This window comes from Saccopteryx bilineata, chromosome 4 (assembly GCF_036850765.1).
Source record: "Saccopteryx bilineata isolate mSacBil1 chromosome 4, mSacBil1_pri_phased_curated, whole genome shotgun sequence".
In the NCBI taxonomy this organism is placed as follows: Eukaryota; Metazoa; Chordata; class Mammalia; order Chiroptera; family Emballonuridae; genus Saccopteryx; species Saccopteryx bilineata.
In genome coordinates, this window is record NC_089493.1 from 130,877,202 (window position 1) to 130,903,777 (window position 26,576).

Here is a 26,576-nt window from a genome sequence, read left to right on the forward strand (position 1 = left end):
GACTAGCTAGTCATCAGCCCCCTGTCCACGTTCAGCTAGCGAGCACAGCACTGTCCATACAAGTCCGGCAACACCCAATCCCGCAGAAAGCTAAAAAAGGGATTTCAAAGCATATAAATAGACTCTTAAAAGCAGACATTCTAAAGTCGTGTCACTCTCCTTGGAATACTCCATTACTCCCTGTCAAAAAGCCAGGGACAGCCTGACCTGTGGTGGCTCAGTGGATAAAGCGTCGACCTGGAATGCTGAGGTCGCCGGTTCGAAACCCTGGGCTTGCCCAGTCAAGGCATATATGGGAGTTGATGCTTCCTGCTCCTCCCCCCTCTCTCCCACCTTCTCTAAAATGAATAAATAAAATCTTTAAAATATATATATATTTTTTTTTTTTAAAAAGCCAGAGACAGAGGACTATAGACTAGTCCAGGACCTCCGAGAAGTCAATCTCCAGGTTGAAACAATTCACCCGAGGGTTCCGAATCCCTACACTCTTCTGAGTCTTTTACCTCCGGGCCGCACTTACTATACGGTCCTCAACTTAAAAGATGCTTTTTTCTCCATCCCTTTAGCTGAAAGGAGTCAGCCTATTTTTGCTTTTGAATGGACTGATCCAGAAGGGGGATTTTCTGGACAGCTAACGTAGACAAGATTGCCTCAGGGGTTTAAAAACTCCCCAACATTATTTGATGAGGCTTAAGCAAGGATTTACAACCTTTTCGAGAATCACATCCACAGGTCACACTACTCCAATATGTAGATGACCTTCTCCTGCAGCAGACTCTGAGGAAACCTGCAAAGAAGCCACCAGAGACTTGCTCCACACCCTCGACCAGCTCAGGTATCATGTCTCCTGCAAGAAGGCCCAAGTAAACGTTTGGACAGCCACGTATCTCGGGTATGACCTCAGAGAAGGTAAGAGGACTTTATCATCTAAAAGAATTCAGGCGCCCTGGCCGGTTGGCTCAGCGGTAGAGCGTCGGCCTAGCGTGCGGAGGACCCGGGTTCGATTCCCGGCCAGGGCACACAGGAGAAGCGCCCATTTGCTTCTCCACCCCTCCGCCGCGCTTTCCTCTCTGTCTCTCTCGTCCCCTCCTGCAGCCAAGGCTCCATTGGAGCAAAGATGGCCCGGGCGCTGGGGATGGCTCTGTGGCCTCTGCCCCAGGCGCTAGAGTGGCTCTGGTCGCAACATGGCGACGCCCAGGATGGGCAGAGCATCGCCCCCTGGTGGGCAGAGCGTCGCGCCCCTGGTGGGCGTGCCGGGTGGATCCCGGTCGGGCGCATGCGGGAGTCTGTCTGACTGTCTCTCCCTGTTTCCAGCTTCAGAAAAATGGAAAAAAATAAAAAATAAAAAATAAAATAAAAATAAATAAAAATAAAAGAATTCAGGCAATTCTTGATATCCCAACCCTGTCCACAAAAAGACAAGTTCGAGAATTTCTAGGGGCTATCGGATATTGCAGACTGTGGATATTAGGGTTTGCTGAATTAGCAAAACCCCTATATACAGCAACCGGGAGTAAAAGTGCAGACCTTATATGGACAACAACTGAGGAAGCTGCTTTCCAAGCCCTGAAGGAAGCTTTGGTCTCAGCCCCTGCTCTGGCACTTCCTGATTTGAATAAGCCATTCCAGTTATTTGTAGTTGAAAAACATGGGGTAGCAAAAGGAGTACTCACACAGACTCTTAGACCTTGAAAGCGGCCCGTTGCTTACCTATCCAAGCGCCTAGACCTTGTAGCCACAGGATGGCCCACATGCATGAGAGCCATAGCTGCCATGGCGGCGCTAGTCAAAGAAACTCAGAAGTTGACTCTCTGGCAGGACCTCCAAATACATGGAGGTCATACCACTGAAGCCCTTCTAAGGTCCCCACCGGATTGATGGATTTCTAACGCTAGGTTAACTCAATACCAAGTACTCCTTTTGAACCCTCCTCATGTAATGTTCTCCAAGTCAGTAGCCCTCAACCTGGCAACCCTGCTGCCCGAGACAGAGGAACAGCCCGACCCTGATCATGATTGCCTTGAACTTCTTGACACTATTTCCAGTCTCCGCCCAGATCTTCAGGACTTCCCATTGTTGAATGCAGAAACTACTCTCTTCACCAATGGGAGTAGCTTCCTCGACCAGAGGGTCCGAAGAGCTGGAGCAGCTATAACAACAGAGGACAAGGTAATATGGGCCTAGTTTCTTCTACAAGGAACTTCTGCCCAGAGGGCTGAACTTACTGCTCTCACTCAAGCCTTAAGATTGACCAAAGGGAAAACTATCAACATCTACACAGACAGCAGGTATGCTTTTACTGCTGCACATATACATGGGTAGCTTTATATAAGGAGAGAGGCCTTCTTACTTCTGGAGGGAAAGAAATTAAAAATAAGAAATTTTAGCACTCCTCGAAGCCATTTGGCTACCAGCTAAAGTAGCTATTATACATTGTAAAGGACATCAAAAGGGGTCAGATCCAATAGCAAAAGGAAATAACCTAGTGGATGATACAGCAAAAGCAGTTGCTTTAAAACCTGGGGAACCAGGCCTGACCTGTGGTGGCGCAGTGGATAAAGAGTCGACCTGGAAATGCTGAGGTCGCTGGTTCGAAACCCTGGGCTTGCCTGGTCAAGGCACATATGGGAGTTGATGCTTCCAGCTCCTCCCTCCCTTCTCTCTCTCTCTGTCTCTCTCTCTCCTCTCTAAAATGAATAAATAAATTAAAAATATATACAAGAATAAAAATTAAAAAAAATTTAAAGGCTGAGCCATTAAAAAAAAAAAAGAGCCTGACCTGTGGTGGCGCAATGGATAAAGCGTCGACCTGGAAATGCTGAGGCCGCCGGTTCGAAACCCTGGGCTTGCCTGGTCAAGGAACATATGGGAGTTGATGCTTCCAGCTCCTCCCCCCTGTCTCTCTCTCTCCTCTCTCTCTCTCTCTCTCTCCCTCTCTCTCTCCTCTCTAAAATGAATAAATAAAATAAAAATTTAAAAAAAGAAAAAACCTGGGGAACCAGTTACTATCCTTCCCTTACTTCCAGAAAGACTTTTACCTGGAAAAGCCTCATTATTTAGAAAAAAAAATTCAATTAGGAAATAAATTACACTGTAGAGACTTACCTAGTGGATGGAAGCAGCTACCTGATCAGAGACTGTTTATACCTAAGGCTATAGGAACAACTTTAATTCAGGAAATACATCAAGGAACCTACCTAGGTATTAACAAGCTCACTTCCATGCTACGAAGGCACTATTACATACCTGACTTAAGTAGTCTTGTAGAATCAGAAATATCCAGATGCCTTGCATGTGCAAAAGTAAACCCACACCAATGGAAGAATATACCTAAGGAAAGACAATGGGGACACTCTCCAGGTGAAATTTAGGAAGTAGACTTTACTGAAATAAAGAAAGGAAGATAGCCTGACCAAGTGGTGGCGCAGTGGATAGAGCGTCGGACTGGGATGCGGAAGGACCCAGGTTTGAGACCCCGAGGTCGCCAGCTTGAGCGCGAGCTCATCTGGCTTGAGCAAAGAGCTCACCAGCTTGGACCCAAGGTCGCTGGCTCCAGCAGGGGGTTACTTGGTCTGCTGAAGGCCCACGGTCAAGGCACACGTGAGAAAGCAATCAATGAACAACTAAGAAGTCGCAACGCGCAACGAGAAACTGATGATTGATGCTTCTCATCTCTCTCCGTTCCTGTCTGTCTGTCCCTGTCTATCTCTGCCTCTCTAAAAAAATAAATAAATAAAAAATAAAAAAAAAGAAAGAAAGAAAGGAAGATATAGATACAAGTACATACTAGTCTTTATTAATACTTATTCAGAATGGGTTGAAGCCTTCCCTACAAAGCATGAAACTGCTACCACTGTGCTCAAGTACCTCACCTCTGAGATTATCCCTCGATTTGGCCTTCCCTTTGCTCTGGGGTCAGACAATGGTCCGGCTTTCATAGCCTCAGTTTCTCAAAATTTAGCCAAAGCTCTAGGTATTAACTGGAAACTTCATTGCATATACAGGCCACAGAGTTCAGGACAAGTAGAGAGAATAAATAGAACCCTAAAAGAAACTTTAACTAAATTAAGAGAGGAAATAAGTGATGATTAGGTAGGCCTCCTCCCCTTTGCCCTTCTCTGTACTAGGTGTTCTCCTTACTATAAAGGCTTGATAATTGTGCTAAAGATAACTGTAACCCCACCATCATTACTATTAAGAAACCCCAAGACCCGGCCCTGGCCAGTTGGCTCAGCGGTAGAGCGTCGGCCTGGAGTGCGGGGGACCCAGGTTCGATTCCCAGCCAGGGCACATAGGAGAAGCGCCCATTTGCTTCTCCACCCCCCCCTCCTTCCTCTCTGTCTCTCTCTTCCCCTCCCGCAGCCAAGGCTCCCTTGGAGCAAACATGGCCCGGGCGCTGGGGATGGCTCCTTGGCCTCTGCCCCAGGCGCTAGAGTGGCTCTGGTTGCAGCAGAGCGACGCCCCGGAGGAGCAGAGCATCGCCCCCTGGTGGGCAGAGCGTCGGTCGCCCCTGGTGGGCGTGCCGGGTGGATCCTGGTCGGGCGCATGCGGCAGTCTGTCTGACTGTCTCTTCCCATTTCCAGATTCAGAAAAATACAAAAAAAAAAAAAAAAAAAAAAAAAAAAAAAAAAAGAAACCCCAAGACCCAAGTTGGAATACAGGGAAAACGTGGGGCCTAAGATTATATGTCACGGGCTCAGATCCAGGAACCTTCTTCACCATCAAGAAGTTACCCCCCACCCCAGGCTCGCAAGCCTCTCTTTTTTTTTTTTTTTTGTATTTTTCTGAAGCTAAAACCGGGGAGAGACAGACAGACTCCCGCATGCGCCCGACCGGGATCCACCCGGCACGCCCACCAGGAGCCGATGCTCTGCTCCTCGGGCATCGCTCTGCTGCGACCAGAGCCACTCTAGTGCCTGGGGCAGAGGCCAAGGAGCCATCCCCAGCGCCCGGGCCATCTTTGCTCCAATGGAGCCTCGGCTGCGGGAGGGGAAGAGAGAGACAGAGAGGAAGGAGAGGGGGAGAGGTGGAGAAGCAGATGGGCGCCTCTCCTGTGTGCACTGGCCGGGAATCGAACCCGGGACTTCCGCATGCCAGGCCGACGCTCTACCACTGAGCCAACCAGCCAGGGCTAGCTGGGCCAGTTTTAATACTGCTACTCATCCTCACCTGTGGACCAATCATTGTCAATCATTTAGTATCATTTGTTCGAGAAAGAATAGATACTGTAAGACTTATGGTTTTAGCTCAGCCCTACCAGATTATACCCAGTTCGGATGAGCAATACCAAAGTTCAATGGTTTGAACTAGTAAGAAGAAAAGGGGAGAATGTGACATCTTAGGAGAAGTGGTGCAGGCCACCAGCCATGAAAACTGAGTACATCCAGTACATGGCTGGAGGAAAAAAGATAAGCAACCGTTAGAAATGTAGCAATATTTTCCACTGAACTCTGTGTACCCAACATCCAGGAAGCCCTACCCTAGAGACTTAGCCAAGAATAAAGTCAGCTAATCGCACCTCTCCCACCCTTGTAAACGTTGCTTGCTTGCTCAGCCTAGATAGCCACCCTATAAAAAGGAGCCATTTTTTTTTTTGGCTCAGTGGTAGAGTGTCAGCCTGTTGTGCAGAAGTCCCAGGTTCGATTCCCAGCCAGGGCACACAGGAGAAGCGCCCATCTGCTTCTCCACCCCTCCCCCTCTCCTTCCTCTCTGTCTCTCTCTTCCCCTCCCGCAGCGAGGCTCCATTGGAGCAAAGATGGCCCGGGCGCTGGGGATGGCTCCTTGGCCTCTGCCCCGGGCACTGGAGTGGCAGAGCGACGCCCCGGAGGGGCAGAGCATCACCCCCTGGTGGGCAGAGCGTCGCCCCCTGGTGGGCGTTCCGGGTGGATCACGGTCAGGCGCATGTGGGAGTCTGTCTGACTGTCTATCCCCGTTTCCAGCTTCAGAAACATACAAAAAAAAAGGAGCCATTTTAGAGGCTCGGCACTGCAATGTTCCCTTGCGTGGGTTGCCTGCAGTCCCTACGCAGGTTTGCAATAAAACTTGTAAAATTCACTTTGGGTTTGCTGTGGTCTGTCTCCTGGGATGTAACACTCTCTGCCTGTGTCCCTTTCTCCTTGGCCCTCAAAGAATGCATCTTTCCCCATATCTCCTACCTTGCCCCAAGCACACACAATGCTGCCCTTGTCTGTCCCTCCCTAGAATGTATTCATCTGTCTCCCTGTGAAACTGGTGACTTTCTTTTGACCTGGTGTCCATGTGAGATGCAGTTATCCCTGCTTTCCTCACAAAAAGGGTCAACTAGGGCAGAGAAGTGGGAAGGTTCCCCAATGGCTCAGCTCATTTGTGTGTGTGTGTGTATGTGTGTGTTCCTTTTTAAGGAAAAACTTATTCATCTATTGATTTATTTTTTTTTGAGAGAGAGGAATAAGAAAGAAGAGAGCAATGGAGGAGAGAGATGAGAAGCATCAACTCGTAGTTGCTTCAATTTAGTTGTTCATTGATTGCTTTTTATATATGCCTTGGGGGGGGGGCTCAAGTCAGTGACCTTGCGATCATATCGACAATCCTGCACTCAAGCCAGAGACTGTGCATTCAAGCTGATGAGCCATTGCTCAAGCTGACAAACCCACGCTCAAACTGGAGACCTTGGGGTTTCAAACCAGGGGCCTCAGTATTTTGGGCTGACCCTCTATGCAACTGTGTTACCACCAGTCAGGTTTTTCATGGCCCAGCTCTCAATGGCAGAGTCAAGACCAGCCCTTTCCTAGGTGGTCATGCCCAGTGAATGCCAAGCTTAGAGGCCTCCTTCTTATCAGAATTTTTCCTCAGTTCAGAAGCATGCTGTCCTCCATGAAACCCACAGTTTGTTTCTAATAAGTCTTCTTAGCTCCATGGGGTTGGGTTGGGCTGCTAGGCCTAGGGGCTGGGACCCTACCCAGCCTAGGCCTTGCCAGCTTCTCAAGCTCCTTCCTAGCTGGGGAGGTGCCTGGGCTTTCACTGCTACTGATATCCACTGGCTGAGGCCTCTCCAAACCTGTTCCCTACAGCCTGAGGTCAGTCTGGGTGCAGAGATAGGTGAAGGTCCAGGGGCACATTCTGCCCCCCAGCTCAGACCTCTGGCACATTGTGGCAGACTAGGTATACCAGTACATGGATACTTTATTCTCCTAGCACATACACCTGGCCTCATTGAGCCTGGTGGTTAGTGGAAGGATGCCTGCTGTCTTCTAGGACATGCCCCTCTCCCTACTTTGTCCCTCCTGGGTTCCCTGGCAGTCCTTCTGAAGATTCCTGTTCTGTCCATCCTGGGGCCCAGCTCAAACCTTCCCTACGCCCAAGAACCTTTTCCTAAAGGGCTGTCCTCCACTTTCAATGTCCCTCACTTCAGAACTTTTGGTGGGAGCTCCTATAGGTTTGAATCTATACTACAAGCCTGGTAGGAAGTGTCCCTATGGTGGGGTTTTAGGAGATGGCATATGAAGGTCTAGACAAGGACCCAGATACTGGCAATTCCCACAAGGCAGGGCCCTCAATTGCCCAGCCTCATCTTCCAGGACACCCCAGAGTTCTGCTTCCTTTGGCCCTGTACCTGCTGAGAACTGTGGTTGTCTTTGCTTACCTAATTTGACTTCCAAGGCAATATCAACATCCCCATGAGACTGAGGCTTCATGTGGGGTTGCCCCAGGTCTGAGTCCCCATGACCAAGCAGAGCTCAGGGCTTGTCCAGGGCAGCCTGAAGGGTGCCAGCTCCAACCCATCCCCATCTGGTTTTGAGCCCTGCACAAACCTGGAGCACCTGAGGCCCAAGAAACTGCCCATCACATTGGTAATCCCTGTATCAGCACCCTGCTTGTGATGTAGGCCTGCTTAAACCTGCAGAGCAGCTCAGAAACAGGTGTAGCCTCTCTGCCTCCCACAGAATCTGACCTGGGAGCACATTGTGCACAGGGGACAAGAGCAGAGTCAGGAGGACAGGACATACCAACCAATACCAAGACTCCATAGGCTATCCTCTCCAGCGGTAGCTCTGGCTCCAGGGTTGGGACCTCTTACCCTGGCCCTTCCCCTGTGAACCTCTTGGCCCCAGAGAAAGCAGCTTCCAAGGTCATCCTGCAGGAAGAGGCACAATGGGACCTTACTCGTCTGAGGCTTTCTCCTCCCCTTCCAGGTGCTAGAGAACCTGGGCAGCTGCGTGCTGCAGAAGACATCTCTTCATTCACATCTGGTAGGGGTGGGAGGGAAGAGGAGGCTGTGGTGGTGTCTCCTAGCCCTGCCTTTCCTGCCAACTCTTCCTCCATTTGAGGACGGATGGCACCTGGGCTACAGCATTAGTGGCTTAGACAAGGCATCTTCCAGGTTCATAACCTGGCCTGGAGCAGGGGGCTCTTGTGTGTGTGTTTCCTTGCAGGGGAGACTGGAACCTTGAGTATACCTCATTAGAGGTGCTCAGGCCCCCTGCTCCTGGGCATTACCCAATCCCAGCCCTGGGGATCCTGTGCCTAACCATCCCCATGGCTGCCACACCAAGGCAAGCTTTATCCACCACACTTTTCCCTTGGAGCCTTGAGTCATTTCCCTGGTCACCTTCCAGCCCCTGGATGGACACTCAGCCTGTAGCTCCTGGGCCCTGGACCTGTGGATCCTTCTGCTCTGGGTCAATCTTCTGGCCAATTCATGACCCAACTTTGTTGGCTGTCCCAGACTGGGTTCAGCTCCTCCCCATAGCACTGACATCTGTTTGTCAAGACTGAACCAGTGAACTCAGAATGGAGATAGGGATCTGACTTAAGTGGGCCTCAAGGATATTATGCTAAGTAAAATAAATCTGACAGAGAAAAACAAATATTGTATGATTTCACTTACATGTGGAATCTTTTTTACTTAAGATTTTATTGATTTTAGAGAGAGGAGAGAGAGAGAGAAAGGGGTAGGGAGGAGCAGGAAACATCAAATTATAGTTGTGTCCTGTATGTGCCTTGACCGGGCAAGCACAGGGTTTCAAACTGGTGACCTCACCATTCCAGGTTGATGCTTTATCCACTGTACCACCACAGGTCAGGCTACATGTGGAATCTAAAAAAATCAGAATAAATAATACAAAACAAGCTCACAGATACAGAGAAGAATTGGTGGTTTCTAGATGGGAAGGGTGTTGGGGGAATAAATTTAAAAATTGAAGAAGTTAAGTACAAATTGATAGAAAATAGTCACAGTGGGTTCTTCTAGGCAAGATGGTGGGGTAGGTAAATGCGGTACTCAACCACACTGAAACTCCAACTGAACTATGGAACAACCATCATTCAGAACTGCCTGAAATTTGGCTGAACAAAAGTCCTACGACTGGGGAATTAAGCCATCTTGAGACTGGTAGGAGGGGTGAAGATACAGAAGGGGTTGATGCCACACATGTAGTGGATAAGTCAGGAGGAATATCTTGGCTGTAGAGATCCCCCCCTGAGGAGCCAGGGGTCCCAGCCCCACACCACGCCCCTCATCCTAGAGCTTCAGTGCCAGGAAGAGAAGTCCCTACAACTTCTGGCTGTAAACACCAGCAGGGATTGTGGCTGAGTGAGACGGAGGCAGATGGAGTCCAAGGCAGTTCCTGGAAACTGAAGAAAAAGGCCTGTGCATCAACTTCCTCTGACTCACTTCTGGGTTCCAGCACTGAGGCAGCAGCTTGAAAAGCACGAGGGCATACTGGAACTGAAGTATCTGGCATTAAGCTGAGAGCCGGGAGGCAGCTTTCTCCCAGACAGAAGTGCTGGAAGAGCCCATTGTTTCTTTTCTGAACCCTCCCAACACTTAGCCAGCAGGCAGGCACCATATCTCAGTCTGCATCAACTTGGCTCAGAATTTTTGCTTGACCTGGTGATTCTGAGACTGCACCCAAGTTTCAGACTCATTCGAACTATTTCCAGTGGCTTTTCCATACAAATGGATTGTCTTGGCTCATGCATCATATTTTTCTTTTCTTTTTCTTTTTTTTTTTTGTATTTTTCTGAAGCTGGAAATGGGGAGAGACAGCCAGCCAGACTCCCGCATGCGCCCGACCGGGATCCACCTGGCACGCCCACCAGGGGGCGATGCTCTGCCCCTCCGGGGCTTCGCTCTGCCGAGACCAGAGCCACTCTAGCGCCTGGGGCAGAGGCCAAGGAGCCATCCCCAGCGCCTGGGCCATCTTTGCTCCAATGGAGCCTTGGCTGCAGGAGGGGAAGAGAGAGACAGAGAGGAAGGGGGGGGGGTGGAGAAGCAAATGGGCGCTTCTCCTATGTGCCCTGGCCGGGAATCGAACCCAGGTCCCCCGCACGCCAGGCTGACGCTCTACCGCTGAGCCAACCGGCCAGGGCCCATCATATTTTTCTAAAATCTGTCAAACAGCCCGACCAGGCAGTGGTGCAGTGGATAGTGTTGACGTGGGATGCTGAGGGTACAGGTTCGAAACCCCGAGGTTGCTGGCTTGAGCAAGGTGCACTGGCTCGGCTGAAGCCTCCCAGTCAGGCACACAGAGAAAGCAATCAAGGAACTAAAGTGCCGCAACAAATTGATGCTTCTCATCTCTCTCCCCTCCTGCCTGTCCCTGCCTGTCCATCTGTCTGTCTGTCCCTCCCCCTCCCTCAAAAAAATAAAATAAAATCTGTCAAATAAGCAGTATCTGTCCTCAATATGCCTTGTACCTCTCACTAAGTGGCCCCAGCCTTGGCACTAGCAGTAGCCAGCCTGGGTTTACAGCTTGGCCTCACTTGGGCGCCTTTAAGCCTAGCATGAGTAGCAGCCATCTGCAGATCACTTTGTATCTCATGCTGGGTAGCCCTGGGTAGTACACAGGTTAACAGCAGACCTTGGCCTGCACCTCCTGGGAGGCCCAAGAGCCAGTGCACTCTGTAGACAGCTTCAGACTTCATGGAAGCACCACCAGTCAAACACTTCCACAAGCAACACACTCAAGGGGCAGACTCAGTGAGCACCAGAGTCCCACTGAAGTCCTGCTCTGTGAAGGGATTAAGAAGCACAAATTGGGGCCCTGGCCGGTTGGCTCAGCGGTAGAGCGTCAGCCTGGCATGCGGGGGACCCGGGTTCGATTCCCGGCCAGGGCACATAGGAGAAGCGCCCATTTGCTTCTCCACACCCCCCTTCCTCTCTGTCTCTCTCCTCCCCTCCCGCAGCCAAGGCTCCATTGAAGCAAAGATGGCCCGGGTGCTGGGGATGGCTCCTTGGCCTCTGCCCCAGGCACTAGAGTGGCTCTGGTCGAGGGGCAGAGCGTTGCCCCTGGTGGGCGTGCCGGGTGGATCCCGGTCGGGCACATGCGGGAGTCTATCTGACTGTCTCTCCCCATTTCCAGCTTCAGAAAAATACAAAAAAAAAAAAAAAAAAAAAAAAAAGCACAAATTGGTGCCTGACCAATGGTGGTGCAGTGAATAGAGCACCGACCTAGGATGCTGAGGTCTCAGGTTAAAAACCCTGAGGTTGTTGGCTTGAGCATGGGCTCATCTGGCTTGAAGTCCAAGGTCACTGGCTTGAGCAAGGGGTCACTGCTTCAGCTAGAGCCCAACTGCTATGGGTCAAGGCACATGAGAAGCAATAAACAACTAAAGTGCTACAACTACTAGTTGGATGCTTCTCATCTCTGTCCCTTCCTGTCTTTGTCTCTCTCTCTCTAGCAAAAATTTTAAAAAAAGATTTCTTAGATAGACTGTCATCTACAAATACTAGTTTATTCTTTTGCAACATTATGCTAACAGATTCTTATTTGTCTAGAACAGAGTTTTTCTTTTTTTTTTTTTTGTATTTTTCTGAAGCTGGAAACGGGAAGAAAGAGTCAGACAGACTCCCGCATGTGCCCGACCAGGATCCACCCGGCACACCCACCAGGGGGCGACGCTCTGCCCACCAGGGGGCGATGTTCTGCCCCTCCGGGGCATCCCTCTGCTGCGACCAGAGCCACTCTAGCGCCTGGGGCAGAGGCCAAGGAGCCATCCCCAGAGCCCGGGCCATCTTTGCTCCAATGGAGCCTCGCTGCGGGAGGGGAAGAGAGAGACAGAGAGGAAGGAGAGGGGGAGGGGTGGAGAAGCAGATGGGTGCCTCTCCTGTGTGCCCTGGCCAGGAATCGAACCCGGGACTTCTGCACGCCAGGCCGACGCTCTACCCCTGAGCCAACCGGCCAGGGCCAAGAACAGAGTTTTTCAATAGCAGCACTGTTGACATTTTGAGCTGTATAATTCACTCAAATTATAGGATGATGTCCTGTGCATTGTAGAATGTTTACAGCACCCCTGGCCTCTGCCCTCTAGGTTCCAGCAGTACTGTTTTTGCTGGCCTAAGAACCTCTGAACAACACTGGATCATAGTAATGACAGCACATTACTGCTCCTGACTTTAACAGGAATACCCATTGTAATAAAGTATACAATACCTGACCAGGTGGTGGCGCAGCTAACTGGGATGCGGAGGATATGGGTTCGAAACCCCAAAGTTGCCAGCTTGAGCGTGGCTCATCTGGTTTGGGCAAGGCTCACCAGCTTGGGCCCAAGCAAGGGGTCACTCGCTCTGCATTAGCCTCCCAGTCAAGGTGCATACAGAGGGTAATCAATGAACAACTAAGGTGCCTCAACGAAGAGTTGATGTTTCTCATCTCTCTCCCTTCCTGTCTGTCCCTCTCTCTGTCCCTCTTTGTCTCTGTCACACAATAAAAATAAATAAATAGATAAATAAATAAATAAAGTATACTAGTATCTGTAAACTGCTGTTCAGGGCTAGTATACTAGTGTAAAAAAAATTAGTAATAAATGAAGCCACTTTAAAATAGAGCCAGGCCTGACCAGGTGGTGGCACAGTGGATAGAGCATCAGCCTGAGATACTGAGGATCCAAGTTTAAAACCCTGGGGTGGCGGCCTGACCTGTGGTGGTGCAGTGGATAAAGCATCGACCTGGACCGCTGAGGTCGCCGGTTCGAAACCCTGGGCTTGCCCGGGCAAGGCACATACGGGAGTTGATGCTTCCTGCTCCTCCCCCCTTCTCTCTCTCTCTCTCTCTCTCTCTCTCTTTCTCTCTCTCTCCTCTAAAATGAATAAATAAATAAAATAATTTAAACCTATAAATAAAAAAAATTAAAAAAAGAAAAACACCCTGGGGTGGCTGGCTTGAGTATGGAATCATAGACATGACCCCATGGTCGATGGCTTAAGCCCATAGGTCACTGGCTTCAGCAAGGGGTCATTTGCTCTGCTGGAGCTCCCCGGTCAAGGCATATATGAGAAAGTAATCAATGAACAACTAAGGAACCACAACAAAGAATTGATTCTTCTCATCTCTTTCCTTTTCTGTCTGTTCCTCTCTCTCTCTCTCTCTCTCTCTCACTAAAAAATTAAAATAAAATAAAATAAAATAGCCTGACCAGGCGGTGGCGCAGTGGATAGAGTGTCAGACTGGGATGCAGAAGACCCAGGTTCAAGACCTCAAGGTTGCCAGCTTGAGCACGAGCTTATCTGCTTTGAGCAAAAACTCACCAGCTTGGACCTAAGGTCGCTGGTTCAAGCAAGTAGTCATTCAGTTTGCTGAAGGCCCGCGGTCAAGGCACATATGAGAAAGCAATCAATGAACAACTAAGGTGTCGCAATGCACAACAAAAAACTGTCTGTTCCTGTCTGTCTGTCCCTGTCTATCCCTCTCTCTGACTCTCTCTGTCTCTGTAAAAATAAAATAAAATAAAATAGAGCCAGAAGAGCAACCACCCAAGAGGAACTGCCTTGAACATCTTATACCTCAAACCTTTGGAATATTAATTCTTTTTTTTTTTTTTTTTTTTTTTTTACAGAGGCAGAGATAGACAGGGACAGACAGACAGGAATGGAGAGAGATGAGAAGCATCAATCATCAGTTTCTCGTTGTGCGTTGCGACTTCTTAGTTGTTCATTGATTGCTTTCTCATATGTGCCTTGACCGTGGGCCTTCAGCAGACCAAGTAACCCCCTGCTGGAGCCAGCAACCTTGGGTCCAAGCTGGTGAGCTCTTTGCTCAAGCCAGATGAGCCCGCGCTCAAGCTGGCGACCTCAGGGTCTCGAACCTCGGTCCTTCTGCATCCCAGTCCAACGCTCTATCCACTGCGCCACCACCTGGTCAGGCCCTTTGGAATATTAAAACAAAGCAAAGTAGTAAACTTTGGCTGGGCCTAAAACAACATTATTATTATCCCCATTTATGAGAATTACAAGAAAGCATATATTATGAAGACTAGACTGATGACCACCCAACTGAAAATTAAAAACACTTTTGTCAGCTTATCTGCATCAATAGAAATGCCTTCCTTCTCTTTTTTTTTATTATTTTTTTAAAATTTTTTATTATTCTGAAGTTGGAAACAGGGAGGCAGTCAGACAGACTCCCGCATGTGTCCGACCTGGATCCACCCGGCATGCCCACCAGGGGGCGATGCTCTGTTGCAACCAGAACCATTCTAGCGTCTGAGGCAGAGGCCACAGAGCCATCCTCAGTGCCTGGGCCAACTTTGCTCCAATGGAGCCTCGGCTGCGGGAGGGGAAGAGAGAGACAGAGAGAAAGGAGAGGGGGAGGGGTGGAGAAGCAGATGGGCGCTTCTCCTGTGTGCCCTGGCCGGGAATCGAACCCGGGACTCCTGCACGCCAGGCCGACGCTCTACTGAGCCAACCGGCCATGGCCTGCCTTCCTTCTCTTGATACACTAGTTTCCCTTCCTGTTCTCATAAATACATTTTCCTGCCTGACCTGTGGTGGCGCAGTGGATAAAGCGTCGACCTGGAAATGCTGAGGTCGCCGGTTCGAAACCCTGGGCTTGCCTGGTCAAAGCACATATGGGAGTTGATACTTCCAGCTCTCCCCACCTTCTCTCTCTGTCTCTCTCTCCCTCTCTGTCTCTCTCTCTCCTCTCTAAAATGAATAAATAAAATAAAATTTAAAAATAAATAAATAAATACATTTTCCCTTTGTATCCTAATAGGAACACTATTTGGATTTATGCCTGAGTTAGTGATTCCTGAATAGCTCTTCTTTTTTTTTTCTTTAAAAAAAAATTTTTTTTTTTTTACAGAGACAGAGAGAGAGTCAGAGAGAGGGATAGATAGGGACAGACAGGCAGGAACGGAGAGAGATGAGAAGCATCAATCATTAGTTTTTCATTGGGACACCTTAGTTGTTCATTGATTGCTTTCTCATATGTGCCTTGACCAGGGGGCTACAGCAGACCGAGTAACCCCTTGCTCAAGCCAGCGACCTTAGGTCCAAGCTGGTGAGCTTTCGCTCAAACCAGATGAGTCCACACTCAAGCTGGGGACCTCGGGGTCTCAAACCTGGGTCCTCTGCATCCCAGTCCGATGCTCTATCCACTGTGCCACCGCCTGGTCAGGCTGAATAGCTATTCTTTTTTATTTCAAATAAATGCTTGTTGCCTCTCACTTTGGCCTTTTATATTAAGGTTAACACTCAGTATACTGTATCAAAGGTTAATTTGCAAAAAAAATGAAACTCATGACTTTCATACAAATAATGAAGAAATGTCTGCCAAGTATTTTTTAAATTAATGAGTGAACAGTAACATGGTAAAGGTGGTTCAAAGAACATTTTGAGAAAAAGTATAGTGCACTTGGAAAGGCATTTGAAATGTGTGCTCAGTTAGACAAAACTTGTTCATGTCCTACAGGGCAATTAATCTTTAATTAGTAGTCTGTAATCTTTGGGGTTATCTTTTCTACTGGACAGATATCTGTAATTAACATATTATCTCTCAGGTACATAAACCAGAAGCATCATCATCACCTGGGAACATATTGGAGATGCAAATTTTCAGGTCCCCCTCCCTCAGACCTATTTAGAAACTTTGAGGGGGGGGAGCTCAGCGATTTAACAGCCTTGCAGGTGACCCTGATGTAATATTTGAGAACCACTGCTATAGTCAAATCTTTATTTTCAAAACAAGTATTAGACATTGCTCCAGTATGACAATTCAAAGACATGCCACCCACCCTTTTGCCTTATTTCCAAATTTAAATCATTTGACTGTTAGTTTGCCATTTGCTGTTTTGTTTTTCTAAAATTCTATCAACTGTGGGACAGCTGTGTTAGGCTTGCTCACTGGTTTACCGGCTGCAAGCACTCTGCCTGATAGGTGCGTGAGCACATGGCAGCATCACGTGTGTATGGTCTATGTAAGGTTGTGGGGTGCTTGCGCTCAGGGGGATCATGGATAGGGCACTGTGGATGGTGGACTGCCTGCCCACCACTGCGAGGGGCCATGCCTGTTTGGTCCAACGCCATTGTGAGAATCTATTAAATAGTAATGTCTCTACCCTTTCTGGCTCTGCAGTCTCTCTACCGTCTACCAGAATCCAATGTGGACCTGCCTGGCCTTAGCCACCGGCATTACAATCAATTTAAGGCAGTTTCCATCTATTCCTAATTTTTTTCCTCCATTTTAATAAAAATGGTTTTCCAATTCTATTATATTTTTTCTTTTTTTTTATTTATTCATTTTAGAGAGGAGAGAGAGAGAGAGAGAGAGAGAAAAGACAGAGAAAGAGAAGGGGGGAGGAGCTGGAAGCATCAACTCCCATATGTGCCTTGACCAGGCAAGCCCAGGGTTTTGAACCAGCGACCTCAGCATTTCCAGGTCGACACTTTATCCACTGCGCCACCACAGGTCAGGCCCATATTTTTTCTTATAGCTATTGATACACAATGAAATACACACACCAAGACCAGCTGTTGCACTTCTTGACTGGTTATTAGTCTACTCTCTTGTGTATTATTGTTGCTACTGGGGTTTTTTTTTGGGGGGGGGGCGTTGTTGGTTTTTACCTCTTCACATGAATATTGGAAACTTAGTTTTCCTAGATCATCTACTTGTTCCAATTCACAACTAATAAAATTTAAAACCACATATTTTTCTCCCCTTATATCAGGGAAATTTAAGATAAAATATCGAACGTTGGTAAGGCCTGGGGAAGGAGTGCTCCTGAGCATGTTGTTACTGCCCTACGCCACTAAGGGGGGGGGGGGATCAAAAGGAGAAACAGTGCCCAGGTACTTGGAGGGAATGCTGGGGGCACCAGTCACCTGCGAGCCCTGTGTATGAAAACTCACTAAGCTCTGGTGGGACAGCTGTGTTAGCCTTGCTCCTGGGGTTTACCAGCTGCAAGCACTATTTTTTACCACGTGAGCATGTGGGAGAGGCAAGTGGGTGCTTAGCTTATATAAGGCTATGGGCGCTTACCTTGCGCAGGGATTTTTTCCAGTTTGCTCTCTTGCCACCCTGAGGGGCTGAGGTGCGGTTTTCCTTGCTCCCTTGCCCTTACTGCGAATAGCAGATTTTCCTTTATTAGTTCTTTCACTTTTGTTTATTTGCTCACCTATCTTTGCAAGCCTCCAATAAACGGTTATGGCCTCATACTTTTCAGCTCCCCAGTTTTTCTGTCTGCCCGAATCTAATGCGAACCTGCCTGGCCTCAGCCACCAGCATTACAGCTCTGTACTTACATTAGGCAGCTTTCTGTTTGTATAAGATCTACCGGAAAGTTCTGTTCGTTTCTATCACAAGTTTCGACACGTAAGCACATGTTTATTTGGCGCATGTGTGCCTCTCTATTTTTTTTTTTCATTTTTCTGAAGCTGGAAACAGGAAGAGACAGTCAGACAGACTCCCGCATGCGCCCGACCGGGATCCACCCGGCACGCCCACCATGGGGCAACGCTCTGCCCACCAGGGGTCGATGCTCTGCCCATCCTGGGCATCGCCATGTTGCGACCAGAGCCACTCTAGCGCCTGAAGCAAAGGCCACAGAGCCATCCCCAGCGCCCGGGCCATCTTTGCTCCAATGGAGCCTTGGCTGCGGGAGGGGAAGAGAGAGACAGAGAGGAAAGCACGGCGGAGGGATGGAGAAGCAAATGGGCGCTTCTCCTGTCTGCCCTGGCCGGGAATCGAACCCAGGTCCTCCGCACGCTAGGCCGATGCTCTACCACTGAGCCAACCGGCCAGGGCTGTGCCTCTCTATTTTTATCACTTAATGTATACATACTGACGTAGCAAATTAAAACAGTTGATTCACGTTAGTCTTATGTGTGAAGCGATAGAGTACCCATGGCTACTGATAAAGTTCATTTACGCCACTGTAATTTTTATGAATTTCAACAAGGAAGAAATGCTACAGAAGCATGTAGAAATTTGTTGAAAGTGTTTGGTGAAGGTACAGTTTCTGATAGGACATGCAGAAGATGGTTCGAAAAATTCGAAACAGGTGATTTCGACCTTTCTGATAAGCCACGTTCTGGGTGACCATCTTTGATGGATGACGATGTTGTTAAGACCATGTTGGCCTGACCTGTGGTGGTGCAGTGGATAAAGCATCGACCTGGAAATGCTGAGGTCACCGGTTTGAAACCCTGGGCTTGCCTGGTCAAGGCACATATGGGAGTTGATGCTTCCTGCTCCTCCCCCCTTCTCTCTCTCTCTCTCTCCGTCTCCTTTCTAAAATGAATAAAAAATAAATAAAATAAAAAAACAAACAAACAAAAAAGACCATGTTGGAGCAAGATCCTTTTCTGACAACATCGGAGATTGCAGAAAGGCTTAATTCAGCTCAGCAAACCATTTCGGACCATATTCGGAAGACAGGATTGGTGTGGAAATATTCAAGATGGGTGCCACATGAATTAAGTCAGAAGAATTTGGATGACGAGTCGTCATATGCACATCTCTGCTTGCTCGGAACAAAATCAAGCCCTTCTTGAACCGGATGATAACTGGGGATGAAAAGTGGATTATCTACGAGAACATCTGAAGGAAAAGGGCATATTGTGAACCCGGAAAACCTAGCCCTTCTACCTCTAAACCAAATTTGACTCTGAATAAGAGAATGTTGTGTATATGGTGGGACATTCGAGGACCAATACATTATGAGCTTTTAAAACCGAACGAAAAGCTCAATTCGGAGAAGTATTGTCAGTAGCTGGATAATTTAAAGACAGCAGTCCAAGAAAAGAGGCCGGCGATGTTCAATAGGAAGAACATCATACTGCATCATGATAATGCCAGGCCATATGCTGCTTTGGGGACTTGTCAAAAAATTGCAGAACTTGGCCCTGGCCGGTTGGCTCAGCAGTAGAGCGTTGACCTGGCGTGCGGGGGACCCGGGTTTGATTCCCGGCCAGGGCACATAGGAGAAGCGCCCATTTGCTTCTCCACCCCCCCCCCTCCTTCCTCTCTGTCTCTCTCTTCCCCTCCTGCAGCCGAGGCTCCATTGGAGCAAGGATGGCTCCTTGGCCTCTACCCCAGGCGCTAGAGTAGCTCTGGTCTCGGCAGAGCGATGCTCCAGAGGGGCAGAGTATTGCCCCCTGGTGGGCAGAGCATCGCCCCTGGTGGGCGTGCCAGGTGGATCCCGGTCGGGTGCATGCCGGAGTCTGTCTCTCCCCGTTTCCAGCTTCAGAAAAATACAAAAAAAAAAAAAAAAAAAAAATTGCAGAACTAGGCTGGGAAATTCTGTGGCATCCACCATATTCCCTGGACTTAGCACCCTCCAACTATCACTTGTTTTTGTCCTTACACAATTTTTTGAAGAAAAAATTCAAAACTGAAGAAGATATCAAACAAGCACTGGTTCAATTTTTTGCATCAAAAGATAAAACATTTTTCAAAAATGAGATATACAAATTGCCCTCACGCTGGCAAGAAATCATTAATAATAATGGCAATTATATTATTCAATAAAGTTTACTGATGGTAAGAAAAATTTGTATTTTGTTTTATTCCAAAAAACGGACAGGGCTTTCCGGTAGACCGTATATACTGCCGTGGAATGACGCTGTAAAAACCCAGCTGTCACCCCAGCACACACTCACGCACAGGGCCGTACTAACCCGGAGATTGTGGACCCACAGTGGCCCAACCAAGGGGGGGGGGGGGCCAGGAAGCGCATGCCGATCCAGGGTTCTGCTCCCTGAACGCGAACAAGTTAAATGGCTGCCACGTCCTACCCTCCACTGCTTTGGGTCCCTCCCTTAAACCGGAGGTGGTGCAGGCCATTTCCAGGGGGTTTCTGGGGAAACCAGGAAGCGCCAGCATTCCGCCCCGCTGGAGCGAGCCACCCCACCTTGGCCCACCCCCGCCCCCGCCGAGTGAAAGCCACGCACCACCCAGGAGGGCCACGCCCAGTTAGAGCCCCGCCCTAGCATCACGTGATCTGCCGCCGCCGCAGTTGACCCAGAGAGGCAGGAAGGAGAGCGTCCGGGCGGGTTTCCCTAGCGCCATGGTGAGGGCTGGGGGAAGCCAGGCAGCGGTGCCGGCTGTAGGCAGGGTTCCTGGGTCTCCTAGTCCCCTCAGCGCGGGCGCGAGGGGCTGGCGGAGGTGCCACCGTGCACGCCGAGGGGCAGGGGTCGAGAAGCCCGCGCCGCCCACAGTGCAGCCAGGCGTGGATGTTTCCGGGCGCTTCCGTAGCGGGGAGGAAGTCCCGCCCCTGAGCGAGTCTGGCCGGGTCCAGAGCATGGTCCTTCCAGGCCGTCCTCTGCTCCGCAGAACCTCCCCTTGCGTGCCCACTCTGGCTTCTGTGGGGCTCGGACAGGAGCGTCCTGGGAGGAGGCGCAGTCTGATATCCTAGCTGAGAAGCCCCTTCTCTCCTCCCAGAACCGGAAGGGGATAGGCTTCAGGGTAGGACTTCTCATCCCGTCCCCGCGTCCCTACTGCGGCAGCTGCTAAGCGCTCGCGTGCACGTGCTCTTTGCGCGCTAGGCGCGGGAGGGAGGGCGCAGGCTACGGCTTCGTGTAGCTGTTGTGGTGAGACTTGGAAGGGACCTACCTGCACCCGGCGCAGTGTTAGCAGTGAGGTCTAGGGGCGGGACAGGGAAGAAGCCTGGCTCAGTGCACGGCAGCTGTGTACCGGAGTCTGAAGTGTTAGGTGGCGGGGCTGGAAGGGTGGGAAATGATGAGTAATAAGAAGATAAGCTGTACCGGTAAGCGAAGACCAAAGCTTGCTGGGTCTTGAGAGCCACGTATAGGAGTTTGGACTTTAAGAAGAGGACACTGGGAAGCTGGGAGGATCCTTTAGGCCACCTTATGGAGAGAGCAAGAGGGGAGCAGAGAGCCCAGGCTGGTGCAGCAGCTCCCCAGGAGACTGCCGTGACCTGAGTTAGGGCGGAGATAGGAAGCCGGGCGGGAAGAGGCAGTCAGGGATTAGGAGCTAAGTGCATGAGAGAAAAGGGCAGGGAACTGGCTGAGTTTGGTTCCCATGTGGCTGTGCTCAGTGGGGTGGGAAACTCGGGAAGGGAAGCAGACTTCAGTGGGAAGAGCCTGGGTTTGTGGAGTTTATTTCCAGCCCAGGCAGAAGTGTGGAAGAATGAATGTGTGTTTCTGTGGGTTAGAGCTTTGCCTGGCAAACAGGACACTGAGGAATGGAGGATATTGGCAAGATATGATGGGCAGGGTGGATTTGCATTCTAACAGAGAAGAGAGTAAGTAATAAAACATGTTGTATGCTGTGATCATGGCTGTGCTGATCAAGGAAGAAGCATAAGAGGCCAGGACATGATAGTAAAGAGTGACTATTTCTTTAACAGCTTTATTGAGAACCACACACTTGTAAATATACATTTTGACAGTATGGGCTCATGAAAACATTACGTGGGTCAAGATAATGAACACACCCACTGGCCTCTGATATTTTCTTGTGCAAGGGGCTATTTTAGAAAATATGGGCCTGCCTGACCTGAGGTGGTGCAGTGGATAAAGCATCAACCTGGAACACTGAGGTTGCTGGTTCCAAACCCTGGGCTTGCCCAATCAAAGGCACATACAGGAAGCAACTATGAGTTGATGCTTCCTGCTTCTCTCCCCTCTTTCTCTCTTAAAAATTAAGTAAATGAATAAGTAGGAAGTATGGGCCTGGCCTGTGGTGGCACAGTGGATAAAGTGTAGACCTGGAATGCTGAAGTTGCTGGTTCAAAACCCTGGGCTTGCCCAGTCAAGGCACATACAGGAAGCAACTGCTATGAGTTGATACTTCCTGCTTCCCCCACCCCCACCCTCATTCTCTCCTATCTAAAAAAAAAGAAAGTATGTTCAGAAAAGGCCCATCAGAAGAGGTGTCATTTGGAAGAGATCTGAATGAAGTGAGAGCAAACAGACCACAGAGATGAGGGTGGGAGTGTGCCCGGTGTAACAGTAACAGCAGGGAGGTCAGTGTGGCTCAGGCAGGGAGGGGAAGAAGGATGTGAGAGAGATCACTAGCTGTGAGGCCAGGGACTTTGTTTTGTTCCATGGGATCAGCCACAGAGATGGCACCCAGTGAATGTTTGCTGAACAGATTATCTGGTATAGGCATCAGAACAAGGTTTGGTGGCAGGATGGGTCAGGGTGAGGGTTCTCTAAACAGCCTGGTAACCAGGGAGATCAAGTGGCCAGGGGGCATCTATCTTGGCCCCTGCGGCAGGGGTCCCTAAGGAACGACAGTGTTGGGAGACACATGGCCACACCTCAGGCCTTCCCCCAGCGTGACTGCTTGCCTTACCCTTGTGCAGAGGTTCCGGTTCTGCGGTGATCTGGACTGTCCCGACTGGGTCCTGGCAGAGATCAGCACACTCGCCAAGATTGTTGAGTGCACAGGGTTTTCTTGGGAGGACAAAGGGATTGGGGAAGGGAAGCTCTGGGAGTGGAGGACTATGAGGTCCTGGGGCCTGGCCCATCCTGGCATGCTGTGTGACTGATCACAGGGCTGACCCTCAGAGCCAGACCCAGCATGGAGGCGGGGCAGGCCAGTCTGGCTGATGTCAGGCCTTCCTTCCAGTCCTCTGTGAAGCTGAGGCTGCTGTGTGGCCAGGTGCTGAAGGAGCTTCTGGGACAGGGAATTGACGTGAGTGCCTGGCCCTAGCCTAGTACCCCACTATCCTATGACCTTGTGATCCCCTCTGCCCTGAGAGTACCCAGAGCAGGGAGATGCGTGATCACCTCTTGCCCACCCTGGATACTTCCCACAGGATCCAGGCTGTGTGTGGGTGTGGGTGGGGTGGGGTGGCGAGCAGGGTTCTGGCACTCCTAAGGGCCTCCTTCCCCAACAGTATGAGAAGGTCCTGAAGCTCACCACCGACGCCAGGTTTGGTGAGTACCCCACTGAGTCTGGACCTCAGGCAACTCTGGCTACTTGGTTTGGAGCCTGGTACAGAGGCCCTTGCCCCCAGTGTCTTCTGCAGCAGTGGCAATGCTTGTGGCTCAGGGAGGCCTGGGGCTCTGAGCGGAGGATAGTTGGGCAAGAAGGAGGTGGCTGGGCCACAGTGACACCCCTGTCCCACTCATGGGTCTCCCCAGAGTCCGGTGATGTGAAGGCCACCGTGGCAGTGCTAAGCTTCATCCTCTCCAGTGCGGCCAAGCATAACGTGGATGGCGAGTCCTTGTCCAGTGAATTGCAGCAGCTGGGGCTGCCTAAAGGTATGTGGCCCCTGGCAGGCCCAGGGCAGCAGGCCAGGCCACATGGCCCTGAGATCTGCCCTGCCCTGTCTGGTCCAGGAGTCCAAGACCTGCCCTCTCAGTAGCCCTAGCACCCACCTCCGACCTCAGGGGACCTTCATTCTGCCCCCAGAGCACGCAGCCAGCCTGTGTCGCTGTTATGAGGAGAAGCAGAGCCCCCTGCAGGAGCACCTGCGGGCCTGCAGCCTGCGTGGTGAGTGTGGAGCCTGCCACAGTTGGGTGGGGTCCATCCTAGAAGGTTCACGTAGCATGGGAGGTGCTTGTCCTCCAAAGACTTACTCCTGGCCTGACCTGTGGTGGCGCAGTGGATTAAGTGTCCACCTGGAATGCTGAGGTCGCCGGTTCAAAACCCTGGGCTTGCCCAGTCAAGGCACATATGGGAGTTGATGCTTCCTGCTCCTCCCCCCCTTCCCCCTCTCTCTCTCTCTCTCTCTCTCTTATTTAAAAAAAAAATGAATAAATAAATATTTTTTTAAAAAAAAGACTTACTCCTGGGCCCACGTCACAGTCACAGAGCTGGACTCCTGGCTATAACCAGGTTTCTTTCTTTTTTTTTTGTATTTTTGTATTTTTCTGAAGCTGGAAATGGGGAGAGACATTCAGATAGACTCCCGCATGCGCCCGACCGGGATCCACCCGGCACGCCCACCAGGGGCGATGCCCTGCCCCTCCGGGGCGTTGCTCTGCTGCGACCAGAGCCACTCTAGCACCTGGGGCAGAGGCCAAGGAGCCATCCCTTGCGCCCGGGCCATCTTTGCTCCAATGGAGCCTTGGCTGCGGGAGGGGAAGAGAGAGACAGAGAGGAAGGAGGGGGACGGTGGAGAAGCAAATGGGCGCTTCTATGTGCCCTGGCCGGGAATCGAACCTGGGTCCCCCGCACGCCAGGCCAACGCTCTACCGCTGAGCCAAATGGCCAGGGCCTATAACCAGGTTTCTTTCCTCTAAGATCCGCTGTGGAGAGTGAGCTCCCAGTTACTGGGCACCTACCATGGGCCAGAGGTCAGGAGCACAAGAGCTCAAAGGCCACACAGCCTTGAAGGGTTGAGAGCTGAGCCAGGGGTGAGCTGAGGGCTGCCTGGCCCACCTGAGCGCGAGCGCTTGCCCATTTTGCAGTGAACAGGCTGGCAGGCACTGGCTGGCGGGTGGACTACACCCTGAGCTCCAGCCTGCTGCAGTCTGCGGAGGAGCCTATGGTGCACCTGCAGCTGGAGGTGGCCGCTGCCCCAGATGCCCCGGCCCAGCCCCTCTCCATGTCCCTCTCAGCAGACAAATTCCAGGTCCTCCTGGCGGGTGAGACTCAGCTGTACCTGGAGGTGCAGGGTGGGGGATTAGAGGCCCCCCTCCTGGATACCACCCGGCTGCTACCTAGCTGCCTTCCTCTCTGCCCTGCAGAACTGAAGCAGGCCCAGAGCCTGATGAGCACCCTGGGCTGAGGGAAGAGTGGCCCCTGTGGAGCTGCCCTCGCCATGTTCAGTTGCTGCCGCCTGAACCTCTCTTCAGGACCCCAGGTCCAGGACCCACTGAGAACTCAGTGTGAGGATCCTGAGGGCTTCTCCAGCATTGCCTTCTGTTGGTCAAATAAGTTTGTAAAGTATGATTTTTATGTTTGCTCGCTTACAGTTTGCATTGGGGTCTGGGTAGCGCCAGGTATATGTGGTCTGTGAAATTGCCAATTACCTTCTTGCTTGGGAAGGGCCATTGTTTTGCTAATGTGTGCTGGAGCAGAGGTTTTCACACCAAAAAGTTTTGAAAGGAAAGAGCAGAAGGGGAAGAGAATCTGTGCCCCCCCCCCCCCACTGAGAGGTGCGGTAGGATTTCTTTTTCCTCCCTGATCCCTTGCCCTCCAGAGTAAAAGCAGGTTTCTGTTCTTCTCTTGGCTTTCTTGTGGCTTGCCTATCTTGGTGAGACACCAATAAACAGAATTGCCCATCATCCTCTGGCTCTGCTGTTTCTTTCTTTTTTTTTTTTTTTAATTTTATTTGTGTGTGTGTGTGTGTGTGTGTGTGTGGCAGAGACAGAGAGATAGGGACAGACAGACAGGAAGGGAGAGATGAGAAACATCAATTCTTTGTTGTGGCTCCTTAGTTGTTCATTGATTGATTTCTTATATGTGCCTTGACCGGAGGCTACAGCAGACCGAGTGACCCTTTGTTTGGGCCAGCGACCTTGGGCTCAAGCTGGTGAGCTTTTTTTTTTTTTTTTTTCTTAGCTGGTGAGCTTTTGCTCAAACCAGATGAGCCTGCGCTCAAGCTGGCGACCTGGGGGTCTCGAACCTGGGTCCTCCGCATCCCAGTCCAATGCTCTATTCACTGTGCCACTGCCTGGTCAGGCTCTGCTGTTTCTCTTCTGTCTGCCCAAATTCAGTGAGAACCTGCATGTGAATGGCCATGATAGCTGTGACCCTTGGCCTTATACCCTCCCTCCCCATGGGAGATACTTGTGGGTGGTTTCCCCAAGCAGGAGGAATAAACAAGTGTTAAGGAATGTGTACATTGTTTCTTTTCAAATTCAGATCAGAGGTTTTTGTGAGAGAGAGAAACCATGGGACAGGTGGGCCCCTCCTGACTCATCTCTTTCTAGCTGCTGATTTAGGCTGGTTGGGGTTGGGGAGGTAGATGGAGGACCAGAGTGGATAGCCTGTCTGTAAGTGGGAGAGCAGGGTTCTAGCTCCCAGTTCTGTGACACCTGTGGCTCTTCTGTGTGGCCTGGTGCTTAGGCTGCCGGCAAGCAGTGGCCCCTCCATGCCAGATGCCCCAAGTGGAGAAAGGAGAGAACACTGTCTTCCTGCCATCTTCCTTAGGAAGTAGGAAGGGCCCATGGCCTCCACCATTCACTACAAGAATGGTTATGGCCTGACCAGGTGGTGGAGCAGGGGATAGAGCGTTGGACTGGGATGCAGAGGACCCAGGTTCGAGACCCCCGTGGTCGCCAGCTTGAGCGTGGGCTCATCTGGTTTGAGCTAAAGCTCACCAGCTTGGACCCAAGGTCGCTGCCTCGAGCAAGGGGTTACTTGGTCTGCTGAAGGCCCACGGTCAAGGCACATATGAGAAAGCAATCAATGAACAACTAAGGTGTTGCAAAGTTGAACGAAAAACTAATGTTG

General features: G+C 50.4%; 1 protein-coding gene across 2 annotated transcripts; it reads left to right on the forward strand.

The window, feature by feature from the left end:
• Positions 1-20,190: 20,190 nt before the first annotated feature.
• COMMD4 (COMM domain containing 4) lies at positions 20,191-25,405 on the forward strand. 2 transcript variants are annotated; one of them, XM_066278231.1, is made up of 8 exons: positions 20,191-20,271; positions 22,531-22,602; positions 22,797-22,862; positions 23,068-23,107; positions 23,315-23,434; positions 23,586-23,666; positions 24,587-24,763; positions 24,866-25,405. In XM_066278231.1, exons 1-8 carry the CDS (start codon positions 20,269-20,271, stop codon positions 24,904-24,906), a joined length of 600 nt encoding a protein of 199 aa, XP_066134328.1. In that variant the 5' UTR covers positions 20,191-20,268; the 3' UTR covers positions 24,907-25,405. The 2 variants fall into 2 exon arrangements, with proteins under 2 accessions (XP_066134328.1, XP_066134329.1); XM_066278232.1 differs by lacking the exon at positions 24,587-24,763.
• Positions 25,406-26,576: the final 1,171 nt, after the last annotated feature.